This window comes from Dermacentor andersoni, chromosome 6 (assembly GCF_023375885.2).
Source record: "Dermacentor andersoni chromosome 6, qqDerAnde1_hic_scaffold, whole genome shotgun sequence".
NCBI classification, from domain to species: Eukaryota; Metazoa; Arthropoda; class Arachnida; order Ixodida; family Ixodidae; genus Dermacentor; species Dermacentor andersoni.
The window spans coordinates 156,829,592-156,847,331 of NC_092819.1; the positions used below are offsets into that span (position 1 = coordinate 156,829,592).

The window sequence follows — 17,740 nt, forward strand, 5'->3', positions numbered from 1 at the left end:
CTAACCTTTAATAAAGTGTTCGTTCCTTTTCCTCGCCAACTGCATCTCGAGTTACTTCAGTGGTTACCTCAGGAAAGCGTTTCTCCGTTTTACATGTATTTCAAAAGGCGGCATCAGAGTTGGGCCCGAGCTAAAGCGTCTGAGGCGTTCTGGACAAGTAATCATTAATAATGTCGCGTTGGTGAAAACAAACGTCCGTACAGCATGCGGAAGATTGCATTTGGGCAGAAAGTGGAGCTTAAAAGGCGTAACACTTCTCCACACTTCGAGCCATTGAGTTTCCTGCAAAATTACTGGGCGGAACTATTGCGCTACTGAATCATGCAAGTACACGGTGGTTCAGCCAGCACGATGGGATGATGTTTAAAACTGCCTAAGCTTCGTCCTTCTGGCTTCAAACTACTTCGTGACATTGCAAGTTCACAATTTTCCACGGAATATTGCAATATAAGTGCCACAATTTGCAACTATTGTGAATGTGGCCATGTGGCCAGTGAAATGTAGGAAGACAAAGTGCGATAAACTACGTCATTAAGCCATCGGAAGAAGGAGTATACAAATCCGTATGCTACGCATGGTATCTGAACGATGATGATTATTTCGAAAGATAAAATTAATTCCGGGGTTTTACGTGCCAATCACGATATGAGTGGGGGATTCCGTATTAATTTTGACCCCGTGGGAGTTTCTTAACGCGCACCGAATGCGCGGTACACGGGCGTTCTTGCATTTTGCTGCCATCGAAATGCGGCAGCCGTGGCCGAGATTCGGTGCCGCGTCCTCGGGCTTAGCAGCTGCACGTCGAAGCCACCACGGAGGGTACATGGTTTATAATAATAACGTCGTTGAAACTGTGTGGCGACAAGTAGTCGTCTAGCCTGCTTGAGCTAATCACGTTTCACTAAATCTATTGCGGTCTAGCATTTTGTCTATTTCTAACTTAGACGATTTCTCTTCATGGAAAATTCTATCTGTTCGTTGAAGTTACTCATGCCTGTAACGATCCCGGCTCCGTCTCTTCGCAGTTTCTTTTTTTAATTGCTTTAAACACGTCGCTTGCTTATCTCGACTGCTGACAGCTTATCGCTTCCATCACCTTCGAACGCCAGCGCTTGTGGAAACTGACTTCCTTATGGTCCTGGCTGAATGAATACCTTGGTATTCCATTACAGTGTGCCGAGTTGTCTCCGGATTTGCTCCGGTATGTCTGCGTCATCAAGAAGCCAGCGAGTCCCGCCGCCATTTGTGTGATCGTAGTTCCCTCTAGCAATTTTTGCAGAAAACTCAATGCTTTAAGCATCTAGCGACAACAGTGAACAGTCTCCGGTTTTATGTATCGAGGTTCCACCTACGGCAACCGTCATTTATATGCCAGGACAGACTGCCTCCATCTTGATGGCGCAACGTAATCAATCAATAGAGTACAAAACATTGCGATCAGTCCTGGCCTATGGCCCTTGTGCAGAAGAGCCAATAATGCAGCTGAGTGGCATCGATAACTCTGGGAGCTCCTGAAGTTGTACGATGTCACAGAAAGACGTCGCTGCTCAAATGCGACATTGAATGCTATAAATGTACGAGGACGCACCTTCTAAACGGTGGAAAACAATGCCCACGTCCTAAGAATGTAGTAGTTGTGTGCATCACGCCATGCATACTGTCACCGCTTTCACCAACACCCTCAACTCCTTGTCATCTTCGTGCACACAATGTCGTGTCACAACGAAAAGAGATGTGCTAAACGGAGAGCGTTGCGATGTGGGGCGTCTCTCCGCGCCAGGCATGCTGGCGGATATTTTTTTTTTTTTTCTGGGGGGGGGGGGCAAATTGTTTTTCCTGCGTGTTTGAGTGTTTCTTCTTTCTGTGTCCTGCTTTGCGTCAATTTGCGGATCCATTTATTTGAAGCATTGCGTGTCATATTTTATCACCATGCGCCTTCATAGCGTTGGGAGTGATTGCAGCTGGCTCTGCGCATGCGCTACGGCCCACCGGGATGATGACGCTTTCGTGTAACCCTCCAGCAGTCAGTTAGCACTCCTTTTTTTCCCGTTCTACAGCGCCACTCCCGCGTGTTTCGCCACGTCTTATTATTTTGTTTTAACGATGTGTCCAATCTGCCCAAACATCTGCACCCTTCCAGGGTTCCTGACTTCGTCCGTCTCCAAGGACGAGGCGACGGCCCTACTGTTGTCGATGGCCGCCCTCTATCCGGCGCTGCTCATGGGAGGTGAGTCCTTCGCTCGCGAGCTCGGCATCAGCTGCCGGGTGCAAGTCGTGTGCCTCGTAGCAGGCGGCATGCCGAGTGTACTACTACGCACACAAGTGGCACCCGGCTGTGTGCACGCGTCTAGGCGACCTCCATTTTAGAAGCCGCGTGCGGTACCCCGTTACAACCCCGCGGAGGTACACTCTCGTGGTTAGCGCGGATGGTGGTTCGTGGAACCGTGAACGTATTCGCTAGCCTGCTAATGGCTATCACTGTAGAGCTAGCCTTGTGCGCGAAGCGTGCATTTTGCAATGGCAGTAACAATTTCGTTTGACTTGTGAGGCGGCGGTCGATTTCGTAGCCCCTGTAAGGAACATACTGAACACGTGAAAATCTGGCTTTAAAGGCGTCTACAATATTTATTTATTTATTTATTTATTTATTTTATTTATGTAATGCCCTCACGACCCTATTCTAGCATTACATTGGGTTAGCTTTAGGATACCCAAAGAAAATGTGCCCAAATTGTTCAGAGCAACAACGAGAAAGCAAATAAATAGATGAACGTGCGTATAGCCAAGCGATAAACAACGGGAATTTAAGCATGATTATTATACGATGTTAATAAGGGGCGCTATAGCATAAAGCTATTCCAAACTGTTCTATTCCAATTCTGTAATCAGTCCTCCATGATCGGTCAAAAAAATTTCGGGTCACTTCCACTTCGCCTGTCTCTCACGCGACGTCGCGAAAACCGCGATAACACCCCATCTGATATGACGTGTGCACACTGATTAAGCATGATTAGACCGAACGAAAGAAAACTATTTCTCATTCGAAGCCTTTTTCGCCATAATACTTTGCCATTTATCAAACGTTTTCGGGCTGCGCCTACTTCGCCTGTCTTTCACGCGACGTCACAAAACCGCAATAACTCATAGCGTCAAAGTGACCTGCACACGTTAAAGACGTATTAATACGCCGAACAAAGCTGATTTTTTTCTTCTGAATAGCCAGAGACTACGTCGTTTCGAAAGGAACATAAGATGGCTGTCCGGCGATCGCTGTGGCACTAGCTATTCGGAGCGGCCGCCGAGCATGGATTTATTTGCGTATAATAAACAATTTTCCGTTGCAATATAACACTATCGATCCCTTTCGGCACGTATGCAATATCACTTTGGCAACTCTTCTTTGTTGAAGATCCGTTCTGGCGTCATTTTTTATCGTTCCGTTGCACGCCGCCACGATTTTCGACCAGCCACTGCAAGTAAGGCGAACGAGAATATCGCAGACGCCGGTACCACCCTGTTCATCCGGTTATCTACTTTGTGCTGGCTCGGCCAACACCCTCTAGACTAGGCAAGGCCTCTCTGCTCCTCCGTGACGTCATCACACTACGACGTCTAGAGTCGTAGTGTCGTAGAGTCGTCTAGAGTCGTAGAGCTAGTCTAGAGGGTGGTGGCTCGGCCCCATCGAAATCATTTCCACTTGAGCGTGCTCCTCGCCTCTTGTCAGCCAATTCGATTCGGAGATCTGCTCAATGCAGTCAATGCTATTCGCTTTGGAAGAAAAAGAAGGTTACCTCCTATACACCGTTTTTTCATGGGCACCACCATATTGCTACGCAGTGCCGCCATCTATGGGCAGTCGGCATGCTGGCTTGGGCGAACGCTCCCTCTGGCATTGTAGGTACACGCTCGGCAGTAGTTTCTGGCGTGTGTTTTCGCGCTATTTAGTATGACGTGCGTCTTCTACGTGGTAAACGGTTCTGTGAGACATGCTGAAGTGGTTTAAGTCTTAACGTTCGCTGTGCTGGTCTCATTCTACGTTGGGGCCTGCAGATAAGGTTGCCCCGCTTGCCGCGATATCTTTTCCTTTTGCCACCGTCTGATTGGCTAGTTAGCGCACAAAAAAGAGCGTCGCTGAAGGAATGCAGCTGATTGTCTTCCTGGCGCTGCGTGGGTCGTCTGTTCATTGGGCCGGTCGTGCTGCCGCCCTCGGCGTCTAGCCGCCACAGCTGGTGGCAGCGGATGGAGCGCTCGTCGGCGGTGGCCTTGGCGTCGGGTTTGGCGATAGCACGACTTACTTGACTTCATTAGCGACATTTGCTTGGTAGTCGAGGCATTTTGACTGCTAAGTATAAGTAGTACGTGTACTTGTTATCAGCAGTCATGGACCTCGCTTCGTTAACGAAACCCAACCTAGTGTTGCTAGCTGAAGAGTTAGGTATCCCAGTACAGAAGTCCATGCGCAAGCCCGAAATTATTGAGGCAATATCCAAATACGGAGCGAACGACGATGAAGTCGAGGAATGTTGGAAGGCAATTTCCTAACAGCTAAAAGAACGAGATGTAGAACTGAAGTTGAAAGAGATGCAGCTGCATTGCCTTCGACAAACTCACAGTTTCGACAAGCGCGGATACACGCAACCTTTTAAGGCTGGTGTTGACATCACTTTGTATCTCGTCAACTTTGAGAGGATGTGTACTAGAGCAGCACTCGCAGAAGAGACCTGGTCGCTACGCCTATTGACATTGCTTCCAAACGACGCAGCGGACGTAATCGCGAGAATGCCAGACGAAGATGCGCGTGACTACATTAACGTAAAGCTCCAGCCGAGGCGAAGGTACAGCTTGTCTGCAGAAGCCTTAAGGATGAAGTTTCGTAACACGAGGCGCAGTCAAGGAGAGTCATTCTCGGCATTCGTCTGTAAATCTATGAGCTTGTTGGAATTGGAAGAATGGCTTTAAGGTGCCAATTAACACATACGAGAACAAGCAATGTCGGATTGAAGTGTTTGCGCTAGAGCATTTCTATGCGTCTATTCCGGAGCAAATCCGCCTGTGGACTCAGGACAAGTCATACATAGATACGTTGCAAATGGCAGCTAGTTTGGCTGACGAGCACTGTTTCTGCAGAATGTAAAGTTAGGAAGAACTGCGAAAGAAACCGTCGGGAGCATTCAAGAAGTTTCAGAAAGGAGCGAGAGAAATGAACCAATGGAAACCCGACAACGTTCCCGCCCAAGTGCATGCAGTCAACTCGAGTGACCCAAAAAGTTCCAAGTGTGAAGAAAAACGACCGTTAGTCTGCTACAGATCCCAACAACCAGGCCATATCGCAGTAGGGCGCCGACAAGCAAATGTGTCCGTTAATCTGCTAACTGAGGAGAGCGATTTACTCTTGCCTTACACCTATGACATGACGGTGAATGGCATCAGTTGCAAGGTTCTACGTGACACAGTAGCAACATTTGATATCGTCCACCCGTCGTTTAAGCCCGAGGACTTCACCGGATCGTGTGTATGGGTGCGTCAGGCACTAGAGCCCGACACGAAGTGCTTGCCGGTAGCCAAAGTTGAAATGACGGGCGCCTTCGGCAAATTACAAACTCAAGCTGCTGTTTCAGACAAGCTCCCTCGAAAAATCCCTTATATTTTTTTCTAACAGATCAATGATGGACATGCAAAACGCAGGAATGGAACTTCATGCGAACCCTGTAATGGTCGTCACGAGGTCCCTCACAAAAGCGCGTACTAACGCTACTCGTGCCACCGAAATTCCAGAGCAAAGCGATCCGTCACAAGCTGCCGCAATGAGCGAAACCATTCCAGCCACACAAGCCGTTGATAACGCCCCGGTCGCTTCCGCGCCCGGAGACAAAACGATAAGCCCAGTCAGTGAAAATCTTCAACTTCTTGCAAAGGTAGACAAAAGCGTTCTCAAAACGGATCAAGCGAACGACGAGTCACTGCAAACGTGCTGAGAAAGATCAAGAGGCAACCAAAAGGGACCAGTGTCGTTCACTGTCAAAGACGATCTCTTGTAGCGAACATTCAAAAACAAGAAAGGCCGCTCTTTCGAACAGCTTGTAGTTCCCAGAAAGTATCGTGCTGCACTTTTCGATTTGGTTCACAGCAATAGCTGGGCTGGCCATCTAGGAATAAACAAAACTAAGAGCAGACTATTGAACGACTACTACTGGCCGACGTGCTTCAAGGAATCTGAGCAATGGGTACGTTCCTGCAACGTTTACCAAAAGAACGGACGGCCAAACGAAATACTCAAGGTACCTTTGGTCCGAGTGCCCTTGAATGGCGAACCTTGTCGCAGATTGGTAGTCGACATCGTTGGTCCTTTACCAGTAACATCGGCGGGCAACAAATACTTATTAACACTCATTTGCCCTGCCACGAAGTTCCCGGAAGCAGTGGTGTTACCGGAATTAAGCTCCACAGCGGTAGTAAACGCGCTACTCGGCGTCCTTGCCAGTGAAATCCAACGCGACCAAAGTTCTGTGTTTACAAGCGCGCTTATCACGACATTCTTGCAGAAATGTGGCATATCCATTCATCACAGCTCTACCACCCGCAAAGTAACTCAGTCGAAAAACTTCACTCAGTAATGAAGCGGATTCGGCGCGCGCTCTGCTTCGAGAAGGGCACCCACTGGGATGCGGCTTTTCCCGCAACGCTCTTTCCTCTGCGCTCTGTTAGATACGGGACCATTTCCTGAGCCTACTTCGAGTTCCCCAGACCACATCGAATCGCACCACAGCTAATTAAGGAGCGCAGAAACACGGATGCCACATTCCTGAGGCACGACACGTGCAAACAAGTTGGCGGACCCCACTTCGTGTGCAGCCGGTGGAGCTATTCACTGCTTGGCTCTTCCCGAAAGTAAAGCGAGAGCCTGGCACTGTTGCGGGTAGAGTGGGTCCCGAAGCAAGACGCCTGTAATGCGCCGTGACAACCTGACGGCTGTAATGCGCCGTGACAACCTGGCGGCGTCGCCCCCTACCCTCTATGGTGGCGGCGCATTGCAAGTCAGCAAGGCAAGACCGCAAGGGGACCAAGGAGCGACTCTCTTCGCCGGGTGTGATCCCATCGCTCGGGCGCCTACCATTGGCCGAACGTTACGTGTCTTATCGACACCGAAGGGCTTAAAAGACGCAGACCGGGAGCAGCAGAAGAGGATTCCTAGAGCATTCCTGGATTCATCTCTTTCGAACTTCTTGCGACGGGCCGCAGCGTCCGAGTTGCTGCCGGCCCGTAATGACTTTACTACTGTTAATTGACGCTCACTGTAAATAATGTAAATAAACCTTCCAAGTTTGTCATCTCGAAGTCCTCCTCAACTCCTACAGCTCCATCAGTCGCGAAGCAACTGGATTCACCCCGGCGGAACTTGTTTACAATCGAGCACTTCGCTCCCGGCTGACCTTGCTAAAAGAAAAGTGGCAAGACAAATTTGTAGACAAATCCGTTGTCGAGTACGTGCTGACATTGTTGAAACGCTTCAAGAATTGGCGCAGATCAAATGGCGGTAGCGAAGCAACGCGCAAAAGTGTACTACGACAGATCTGCACGCACTCGAACCTTCAAGGAAGGCGACAAAGTGCTGATTTTGAAGTTGTCGAAGGCAAATAAACTGGAAGTAGCATGGGATGAGGCGGTCACGGTTAAGCAAAAGCTTTTCGACACCAATTACTTGGTAACGACGCTCGGTAAACGCAACGACTTGACAATCAACCACTGCAGTCTAATGAAGCCCTTTATCGAACGCACGGAGACGCTAAGCATCGTCCTAAGCGAGCCAGAGGGAATAAATGTTCCAGTCCCTCAAGTACCGACCCCTTGCTCTTCCCCGTCAACAGAAGAAATACTCGAATCGGTCACTAAACAAGCTTCTTTAACAATAAAGCAAAGAAATGAGTTAAAAGTGCTTGCACGCAACTTCAGCGATTTGTTCAGTCCCTACTCCTATCCCGGTAGGACAAACCTTGTGGAACACGACATTGAGTTGACATCTGACTAACCCTTCCGTACAAGGATGCACAGATTTTCGCCCCGTCATGAAAACCTGTTGAACGATTCCGTTCAGAACATGTTGACACTGGGTGTAATTGTGTCAGGGGAAAGCGAATACGTGTCGCTGATGTTTATCGTAGAAAGTTCTGGCAAGGAACCCCGACCCTGCATTGACTATCGTAAGCTGAATGCGATAAGAAAAACGAAGACGTTTCCCATTCCTAATGTTGAAACCTTGATCGAGAAAGTTTCCGCGGCACAGTATACATTTCTACGTTAGATATGGTACGCGGATTCTGGCAAGTGCCACTCACGGAGAACGCCAGTAAGCTCGCCACTTTCATGACTCCGACAGGCTCATATCGACGTCTGGCGCTAACTTTTGGTCTCAAGAATGCACCGTTCGTATTTTCAAAACTAATGAATGAAGTGCTCACAGGCACCGAGCCTTTCGCTGTGCCCTACCTCGACCACATCGCTGTTTTACCGAGCACTTGGCAACAACATTTGGAACATTTGCAGCAGGTATTCCTTCGAATCAGTGAAGCAGGGTTGACTCTCAAACTGAGCAAATCTTGTCTTGCAAGCACTGAAGTCCACTACTTGGGGCATGCTGCTGGCCAAGGGAAGCGACGACCTTCCGAACTAAAAGTTGAGGCAATCACTTACTTTCCTTCGCCAAAAACAAAGACTAACTTGCGCTCCTTTTTCGGTTTAACTGAGTACTACAGAAGTTACATTCCAAACTTCGCACATATCGGTCGTCCTCTCACAGACGCTCTGCGCAAGACCGAGCCTACTATTGTGCGTTGGAATACGGCGCGTAAGGACGCATTTGATGCGATTAAAAAAGGTTCTTCTAGGCGAACCGGTTCCCGCGGCACCGGATTACTCTCTCCCTTTCTTAGTTCGGTGTGACGCCAGTGGCCGTGGAATGGGCGTTATCTTAAGTCAGGTGAAAGAAAAAGGCGAGGAGCACCCTGTTGTCTATGCAAGTCGGAAGCTAACGTCACGCGAGCAAGCCTACAGCACAACAGAAAAAGAATGCGCTTGCTTGGTGTGGGCTCTCGAGAAGCTCTCGTGTTATCTTAAAGGCTCTTCCTTTGTTTTTGGAACCGATCACTCACCCTTAGTGTGGTTGAACCAAATGTCAAATAAAAATGGTCGCTTGATGAGGTGGAGTCTAGCATTTCAACGTGCAGTTTGATTTCCTAGTGCGGCAGAAGAAAGGCAAACGCTATGCAAATGTTGACTGCCTTAGCCGCATTCCCTAGGGTTTGTTTTCTTTTTTTTGCTCGAGTGCATGCATGTCGACGCAAGCCTTTTCATTCTCATGTTCGGTTTTCATGTGTTTTGCTCCCAGTGAATTCCACTGCCGGGCTTTCCTAAGGTTGGGCGCGAGGTTCCTTCTGACGTAGTTCCTGCGTTTCTTCCGCTCGTTCACTAAGCCACTTCAGAGCCTGTCGTGTCGGCTGACGGGATGAACCCTGCGCCAGAGGTCTGCGGCAGGCTCCCTGTCGCTACTTGCTCGGCAGCCTTTCGGCACTCGACGAGCAGTGCTAATTATGAGCGTCGCCTCCTCCTGGGCGTCCCAGCCCCTCTCCACGGGCTTGTTGTTCGAGCCTGAAGACGCGCAGTGCCTTCTTCACCCTTTCTGCGATGTCTAGCTCAACTTGCCCGCCTGTACCACCATGCACCTCGGCGTCTTCACCCATTGCTGTGCTTGGACAATCTTGTTTCCATCGTTGGCTACCTGTACCCACCTCCAGTTGTTCAAGAAGCGTCATCCTCTTGAACGCCTTCCGAAAAGGGTAGCTTTGGCCGAGCTGTAACATTCGCGGTGCTGGTCTCATTGTACGTTTGAGCCTGCAGATAAGGTTGCCCCGCTTGCCACAATATCTTTTCTTTTTACCACCCCCTGATTGGCTACTTAGCGCACAAAAAAACGCGTCGCTGAAGAATTAAACGTGATTGTCTTCCTGGCACTGCGTGGGTCGTCTGTTCCTTGGGCCGGTCGTCGTGCCTCCCGAGGCGTCTAGCCGCCGAATACGTAACAGTCGGTCTTGCCGGACTTTCTGCTGGCGTTGGGGCTGACGGAGCACGCAGCGCGATGTGTGCGCGCATATTTGAGCCTACAATCAGTTTCGGAGATCATTTGTGTATTTCTGAATGTTATATTCACTAATGTGACCTTATTGCAGTATTATCCTCTCTATATAAGCTGCGTTTTAGGATCAGTGAAACATAGGCGACGATCGTAGCAGCGTGGGTACCGTTCTGCTACGATAGGAGCTGTGCTGTTAAAATTTGACAAGCGCTCAAACTGTTAGCTGCAGATTACATTGCGTGACTACTTGTTTCGGTAGATCAGGTTTACACCCATGAATGAAATTGTTTTGGTTGGTAATAACGTCATACCAGTGTGAATTAAACTTGTCCAGCAAAGCGACCGTCTAGGAACGGCGCGAGCGTCCTAAGCAGTGGTAGGCGCTGGACTACAGATATTTGTTCTATACAGCGCACGGGCCAAGCATACGGCATCAACGTTTGTAGATGTATAAACGTTGTGCGGCGTGACTATGCGAGGTCGCATTGCTGCGTTAGCACGTTTTCTCTTTTTCGAGAAAGAGGATGGTAACCGAATATTTTTCTTTCGGTTGGGTTCGTTCCGTTCTCTACGACCCACTCACACATATTACAGAAATTTTGTCCTCAAAAATAGCCTTCGCATTCCTTTCATGCGATCCCTTTCATATATTTTGGATTTGCAGGGCAGAAAGGCAATGCCGAAACACATAGCTTATACATGTATCAGGCTGGTTCACCAACCGCAGTGATCGCTGTGTTCAGCAGCGCCATCGGCCTGATACAGGAAGCTAGCGCAGCCATATAGTGATTATAAGTTTGCTAGACTTGAAATGCGTAGGGAGGATGCCGGTTTATCACAAATATTTGGTAGCGCCTACTGCTTAGATGTTTCAGGGTTGCCTTAGGTTGGCCGTGCACGAGCATGCGCTGTTTTATTCCCTACGCCAAGCGATCAGATAGTGAGCAGATTTATCATTTCACGCTGGTAATACACAGACGCCGGTTCTCTACATAGAATTAAAACCGATATACGAAAAATAGTTCACAACACATACACACCAAGGCTGATAATACGTGACATATGCTTCCGCCCCCAAGATATATTTTCACGTACTGTAGTTACTAATGCACGGAAAGGCTTCCCTGACTACCTTATGTGAACGGACACTGCGTAAATTTCACGAAGTACGACCTAAAAACCGTTCGGCAGCACGCGACAGCAATGCTTTCAAGCAGCGCCGCGCCGGATCGCACAAGCCAGAGAGGAGGAAAGGCTCGCCGCGCGCCCTTTCCTCCTCGCCCGATGAAAAGGTCTACAAACAAGGAGTGCGTTTGATCGGGCTTTTCAAACAACGCTGCGGGTTACGCCCGATGCTTACGTCGGTGGTTGCGTAAATTTGACGTCAGGAGCTTGGAATAAAAATAGATTGGAATAGTTTTGCGTTATAGGGTCCTAGGTTCGAGATTTTGAACAAATGTGTCATGGGGTCCCCTAATGCAAAACTATTCCTCTCTCCTGGCGTGAAATTGACCTAACCACCGACACAAGCATCGGGTGGTAACCTGCAGAGTTGTTCGAAGAACCCAATCAAAAGCTCTTCCCGTTTATACGAGGTCATTTTTGTTTGCTTTTAAAACGAATAGCATTGCCTACGTCGAGCGTTGTTTCTTAGCTAATTGTCCGAAAAGAGGCGAGGAGCACACTGAAGTGGAGAGGGTTTCGGTGGGGCCAAGCCAGCCACTGTGAAAGTAGATAGCCGGATGAGGAATGTGGCGCCGTCATCGGCGATTCCATCTCCCAATGCTTAGCTTGCGGTGGATGGTCAGAAATCACGGCGGCGTGCAACGGAAAGCTGAAAATGCCGCTAAGACGGAAACCTCGGCGAAGAAGAGTAGGCAGACCGATGTATACTTGCCAAAAGGACTGGATAACGCTATACTTCCATGCAAAAATTGTCATTATAAGCAAATAGATCCATGTAGCCTGGCAACTTCGAGTAGCCGGTGCCAGAGCGATCGGCGGGCAGTCATCCATTCCTTTCGAAACGGGGCCGTCTCCAGTTATTCAGGTAAAAAAAAATCCTGTTTTGTGTGGCATATTAATGCATCTTTAAAGCGTGCACGTCACCCTGTCGAGGTGAGTTTTCGCGGTGCCAAGTAGGCGCAGTCCGATAACGTTCGACTAATAGCAGGGGACTGTATGACGAAAAAGGCGTCGAATAAGAAATAACTACTTTGCTTTGATTCCATCTGAGACTGTTGAAGCTCAAGCTGAGCTACTGGATAAATCAAGGTGCACAGTTAATGATCTTGAACAGTACAGCAGGCGATGCAACTTTGAAATACATGGCCTCCGAACCAACCCTAACGAGAATTTGGTTTCTTTTATGGGCGATCTAGCTCAAAAACTTGATTTTGCGGAAATTGAAGCGAATACTATTGCTTCAATACATCGAATGCCGAACAGAGAGAGTTCGACTCCCCCTATCCTTGTGCAGATGCGTGACGTGGCGTCTAAAGAAAAATGGCTTGCGCTACGGACAAAGCTTTGCAATTTGCCTACGGATGAGTCTCATCCTCGGTTGTATTTCAATGAAAATTTGACAAGGACAAACAAGGGGCTTTTGCGATTGGCCAGGTCCAAGGGAAAAGAAAACCAGTACAAATTTGTGTGGACACGTAACGGCAGAGTTCTGGCCAAGAAATCGGAAGAAGTGAAGTCTGTCATCCGCATTGAGAAGATGTCTGACCTTGATAAGATCTGCTAAGCATGAGCAATCTCGAATTCCTTGCTTGTGCACCATTTTCTGAAGCAACAAAATATTTCACTAGTGACGCGCAACTTGCATTTCGCGCAACGCACGTTAATATCCGTAGTATCCGAAAGCACTGGGATGAATTCATGGCCGCAACTTCACCTTTTCGTTCTACATTTGACGTATTTGTACTGACGGAAATTAACATTTCAGCTGATATTTTTAACCAGTACGCAATACCGGGTTACCAAGCAATTTCATGTACACGACCCGCAAAAAAAGGGGGTGGCGTCGCAGTTTTTGTGAGAGACAGTTGGACTATTACAGAGCTAAATTTTGACTTCAAACAAGCAGAAGTTGTTGCTTTGCGTATAAGCACGCCAGCTCTCTCTTTGATACTCTTTGCAGTATACCGACCCCCCTGCTTTAATGGCAGGCTCTTTTTGGCCGAACTTGACACCACCCTCTCAGCTCACTCGCATGAAGACTATATCTGTGTAATAGGCGGTATTAACATAGATACCTTTCGCCCTTCTACGGCTCTGGTCGCAGATTATCTTGGATCTGTTATCAAAATGGCGACTGCAACCAACTATCCAGAAAGCAACGCGAGAAGAATTTCCGGCGGGGCAACTGGTCGTCTCTTGCATCGACCATATATATATAAGAGCTCCGAATTTCGCCCTACAATCTGCTATCGTCGAAGCCAAACTGCCAGACCATTACTTTGTTTGTTGCTCTTTAGCCCGGAAATCGAACCCTCCAACAGCGGATCGCGGCAAAAAATAAATATCCATCTGTGATCCCAAAATCTTCTACAGTCTGGCATCGGAATACGATTGGGAAGTGTTCTTTGAAAAAGTGTCGCCGATAGACATTTATGATAAACTTGTTGAACTTCTACAAGAGTTTAAGAAAGCGGCTACTCGTGTGGTTGAAATCAGGCAGCGCAATAAAGAAAACTTGTGGATGACCTCCAAAATACTATCAGCTATAAAAGAAAAAAGATTTGCTCTGGGCCCAGTCGAAAAGGGCACCTGCTTCTATCCTGCTACAGTCAAAATTTAAGGTTGCGAGAAATAAAGTGAATGCAATGATTCGTCAGGCTAAACGAGTGCATTTCCGTAACAATTTTAAGAAAGCAGGCTCAGATACTAGAAAAACGTGGTCTTTGATTAATAATCTAAGAGGTGTCAAAAGGCGTGGCAATGATGGAAAAGATTTCGTGTCAATTCAAGTTTTTCTCGCAAGTTTCGGGTGGTGCGCAACAGAATCCCTTATTTTGTACTCTTAAGAACAGCACAGTCGAATCGGCGCACCTACCTTTGCTAAGTGAGGATGATTTAAGTTCAATTATTTTCGGTCTTAAACGCAATAGATCTATGCGAATAGATGGCATTTCAGTAGATGATCTGCGAACCTTGTTCGACATATTTAAAGGCGTGTTGCTATCGCTGTTCAACAGCATTATCTCAAGTGGCATGATTCCGACGAACATGACAGCGGCAATCATTACCCCAATTCACAAAGGTGGTGCACATAATAGGTATGAGATTTATCGTCCTATTTCAGTCTTGCCCTGTTTGACTCAAATATTAGAAAAACATCTGCTGTTTACAATGACAAGTTTCTTAGATAAGCACAAAATCCTGTCACCGCGTCAGTATGGTTTTGTACAAGGTAAAGGGACGGAAATGCTTTCGGAGGACTTTTCTGACATGTTAAATCGTTCTTTTGAAGGTAACCACGTGGTGTGTGCACTGTTTCTGGATGTCAGCAAGGCTTTTGACAGCGTTTGTCACACTGTGGTATTGTGTAAACTGTCCAGGGTAGGCTTCCGTGGAGTGTTTCTTTCGCTTTTGGAAATTTTTTTGCAGCAGAGAACGCAATACGTCTCGATTGGGCGGGCAAAGAGCGCTTCCTTGCTAATAAAAGCTGGCGTTCCTCAAGGTTCCATAATTAGTCCCCTGTTATTTAACGTCTACGTGAACGACCTTTCAAACGCCGTGCCTGTAGGCCTGTATCAGTACGCTGACGATACTGTCCTCGCATCCCAGTCGCCGAACTACTCTGACTCCCTTTCTTCTCTTCAAGCTGCAGCAACTTTTGCTATGGACTGGTCATCACGCGACCTAATCAAAGTAAACAGCTCTAAGACTCAACTTATATGCTTTCACAGCCAGATGAAGAAAGTAGATTTAAACCAGCAGCTGCTCTTGCACGGATCTGATTGTTCTCAATGTCAATGTCTACCCCTGAGCTATAAAACTACAGTGAAATACCTAGGATTATTCTTTGACAGTGCTCTTTCTTGGAATGACCACTTATCCCACGTTTGCAAAAAGCTCAGAACCGTCTCCTGTGTGCTTTACAACATTAGATACTATGTGCCGCTTTCAATACGCAAAGTTGTAAACGCTCTCGGTTATAGCGTACTGCGTTATGGCATAACGATCTATGGTCACTGTGCAGTTCGTTGGAAGAACAGGATCAATTCTCTCCTACGATCTTTGTTAAAAAATATTGGCTATGATTTAGGCCTGCGCCCCAATTCTGATGTTTTTAAGGTATTTTCGCTACCTGATTTTGATCGCCTTTTGATGGAAACTATTGTCCTGAAACACTTTTGGTTTAGTGACTATAAGATTCCGTATGTTCCCTCACGATCTCTTCGACCGAAGGAAGCTTTTTGTATTCCCCGATGGTTTACAAGGTAAGGAAAGCGAGTAAGAGATTTTTACGTTCCCTTTTACTTCAATAGGTTGCCTCCAAGTGTTCGCCGGGCAAAAACTAAATATAAAATAAAAAAGATGCTGCGATACACTGCTTAGTGGGTGTACGATGTTGTGCCCACATGCTCCACCACTTGTCAAATGAATCCTGTGAATTCCCTGGTTACTGCAGTATTTGTTGCACTGATCTGAGTATTGTCATGCTATTTTGTTTTCCTTCCTCGCTCTTTATTCTGATGTGTTTTTTATATGTAACTTGGGTTCTGTGTCTCTTTTTATTTTGCCACTGTACTAATTTGATGTTCCGTAATTTTTAATGCGCGTTCATGCCTGTGTGTATATCTGCGCGGTTCCGCTGTCTGTCGGGCTCTGCCACTCAAGCCCAATGAGGCTTTGGCAGGCCGGATGTCTTTGCATTTTTTTATTACTTGGCGCTATAAAGTATTATTATTATAATAACTATAATAACTATTATTAACTGTCGGATCTTCTATATCAAACATTTGAACTTAACCAGGTAGCCTGTGGGCTTTTTTTAGATATATCAAAAACTTTTGATTCGGTAAGCCACAGTATTCTATGTGCTAAACTACATAATTACGGTTTTCGGGGGCATTTCCATGCCTTTATACAAAATTACCTGTTAAATCGGTCCCAGATCGTACGTATTGGCGACCAAAAGAGTTCTTTGCGGTTTCTTAGTGCAGGGGTTCCACAGGGTTCCGTTTTGTCTCCACTTCTTTTTAATTTGTACGTTTGTGACTTGGCACAGGTAACAACTTCATGTACGATTTTCCAGTATGCAGATGATACGTTGCTTGTATCTAAACACATGCAGTACGAAGCAGCTGTCGCTTTACTTCAAAGAGACATAAAAAATGTGATGAACTGGTTTAAAAAGAACCGTATAAAAGTAAGTGCTAAGAAAACTCGATTACTATGTTTTATAAATCCGTTAAAGGCTCTAGTAACAAGTCAACATGTTTTCCTTCACGGTTCTGATTGCTTAGACTGTGTTTGTGCCCCAGTACAATATGCGGATAGTGTCAAGTACCTTGGAGTATACTTTGAGACTGACTTATCTTGGAATATTCAAATGGCTCAAATTTGTGCGCGATTACGTAATGTTGCATGTGTCCTTTACCGTATAAGGAGTTATGCACCTACCAAGATTAAAAAAGTGATAGTGCAAGCTTTAGGCTACTCGCATATAAGGTACGGCATTCCCTGTTTTTTTAATTGCAGCGGATTTTGGAAACATAAAATTGACAACCTATTAAAAAGCATACTAAAAAGTGTCGCGTACAACCAAACCACAGATAACTTATTTCGAGATCTAGAAATGCCCGATTTCGAGTCTCTGTTTCGTTCAACAATTGTGATGCGTTATTTCTGGAGCAATACTTTCCGAGAACCTGTCCATAAAAGTGTTGCTTTGCGTAGTCATCCCAGATATGTAGTTCCTCGAACAAGAACTCGTTATGGAAAAGGACAAAGAAGTTACTATATCCCCCACCTGTTTAATAACCTTCCCAGTGCTGTACTGGATCAGACAACTTTGTCGGGATTAAAAAAGGCCCTCAAGGCAATGATACAATAGATTTCACATGTATAAAGTTTCTGTTGTTGTAGTGTGATCTTAACCGAAATGAATGTCAGACTGATTCCGCTGTTTTCACGATTTGTTTTTTTTTTCTTTTTTTGTTCTCGATAGGTTGTAAGTTTGTTTACATATTGTGCTTTGTTTGCTCAATTTTCATGGTTGTTGAGTGCTACGTGTTTTCATTTGAACATTAAGTGTTGTTTACTGGGCATGTTTACCTGAAAAACCTGTGATACGTTTTTTCTATTTTTTTTTTCTTTTTGACATTTGGTTTGTCTGTAATAAGGTACATAATGCATTGCCCTGACTGCCAGGTTTCTGCCATACAAGCCCACAGAAGGCTTCGGCAGACCTAGCAAAATTATATGTACAATTTGATTATTTGTAATAAAGATTATTATTATTATTATTATTATTATTATTATTATTATTATTATTATTATTATTATTATTATTATTATTATTATTATTATTATTATTATTATTATTATTATTATGCATAATGAGTGAGTACCCGTCACATCAGATGGGGAGTTTTCGCG

General features: G+C 46.3%; 1 protein-coding gene across 7 annotated transcripts in view; it reads left to right on the forward strand.

Moving 5' to 3' along the window:
- Positions 1–17,740, forward strand: part of LOC126523469 (ABC transporter G family member 23-like) — a 198,501-nt gene that overhangs the window by 139,705 nt on the left and 41,056 nt on the right. For all 7 annotated transcript variants that reach the window (XM_055066856.2, XM_072288869.1, XM_055066855.2 and 4 more), the window contains one exon: positions 2,141–2,227. In XM_055066856.2, the coding sequence (XP_054922831.2) occupies positions 2,141–2,227 (87 nt within the window). The remainder of the gene's footprint in view (positions 1–2,140; positions 2,228–17,740) is intronic.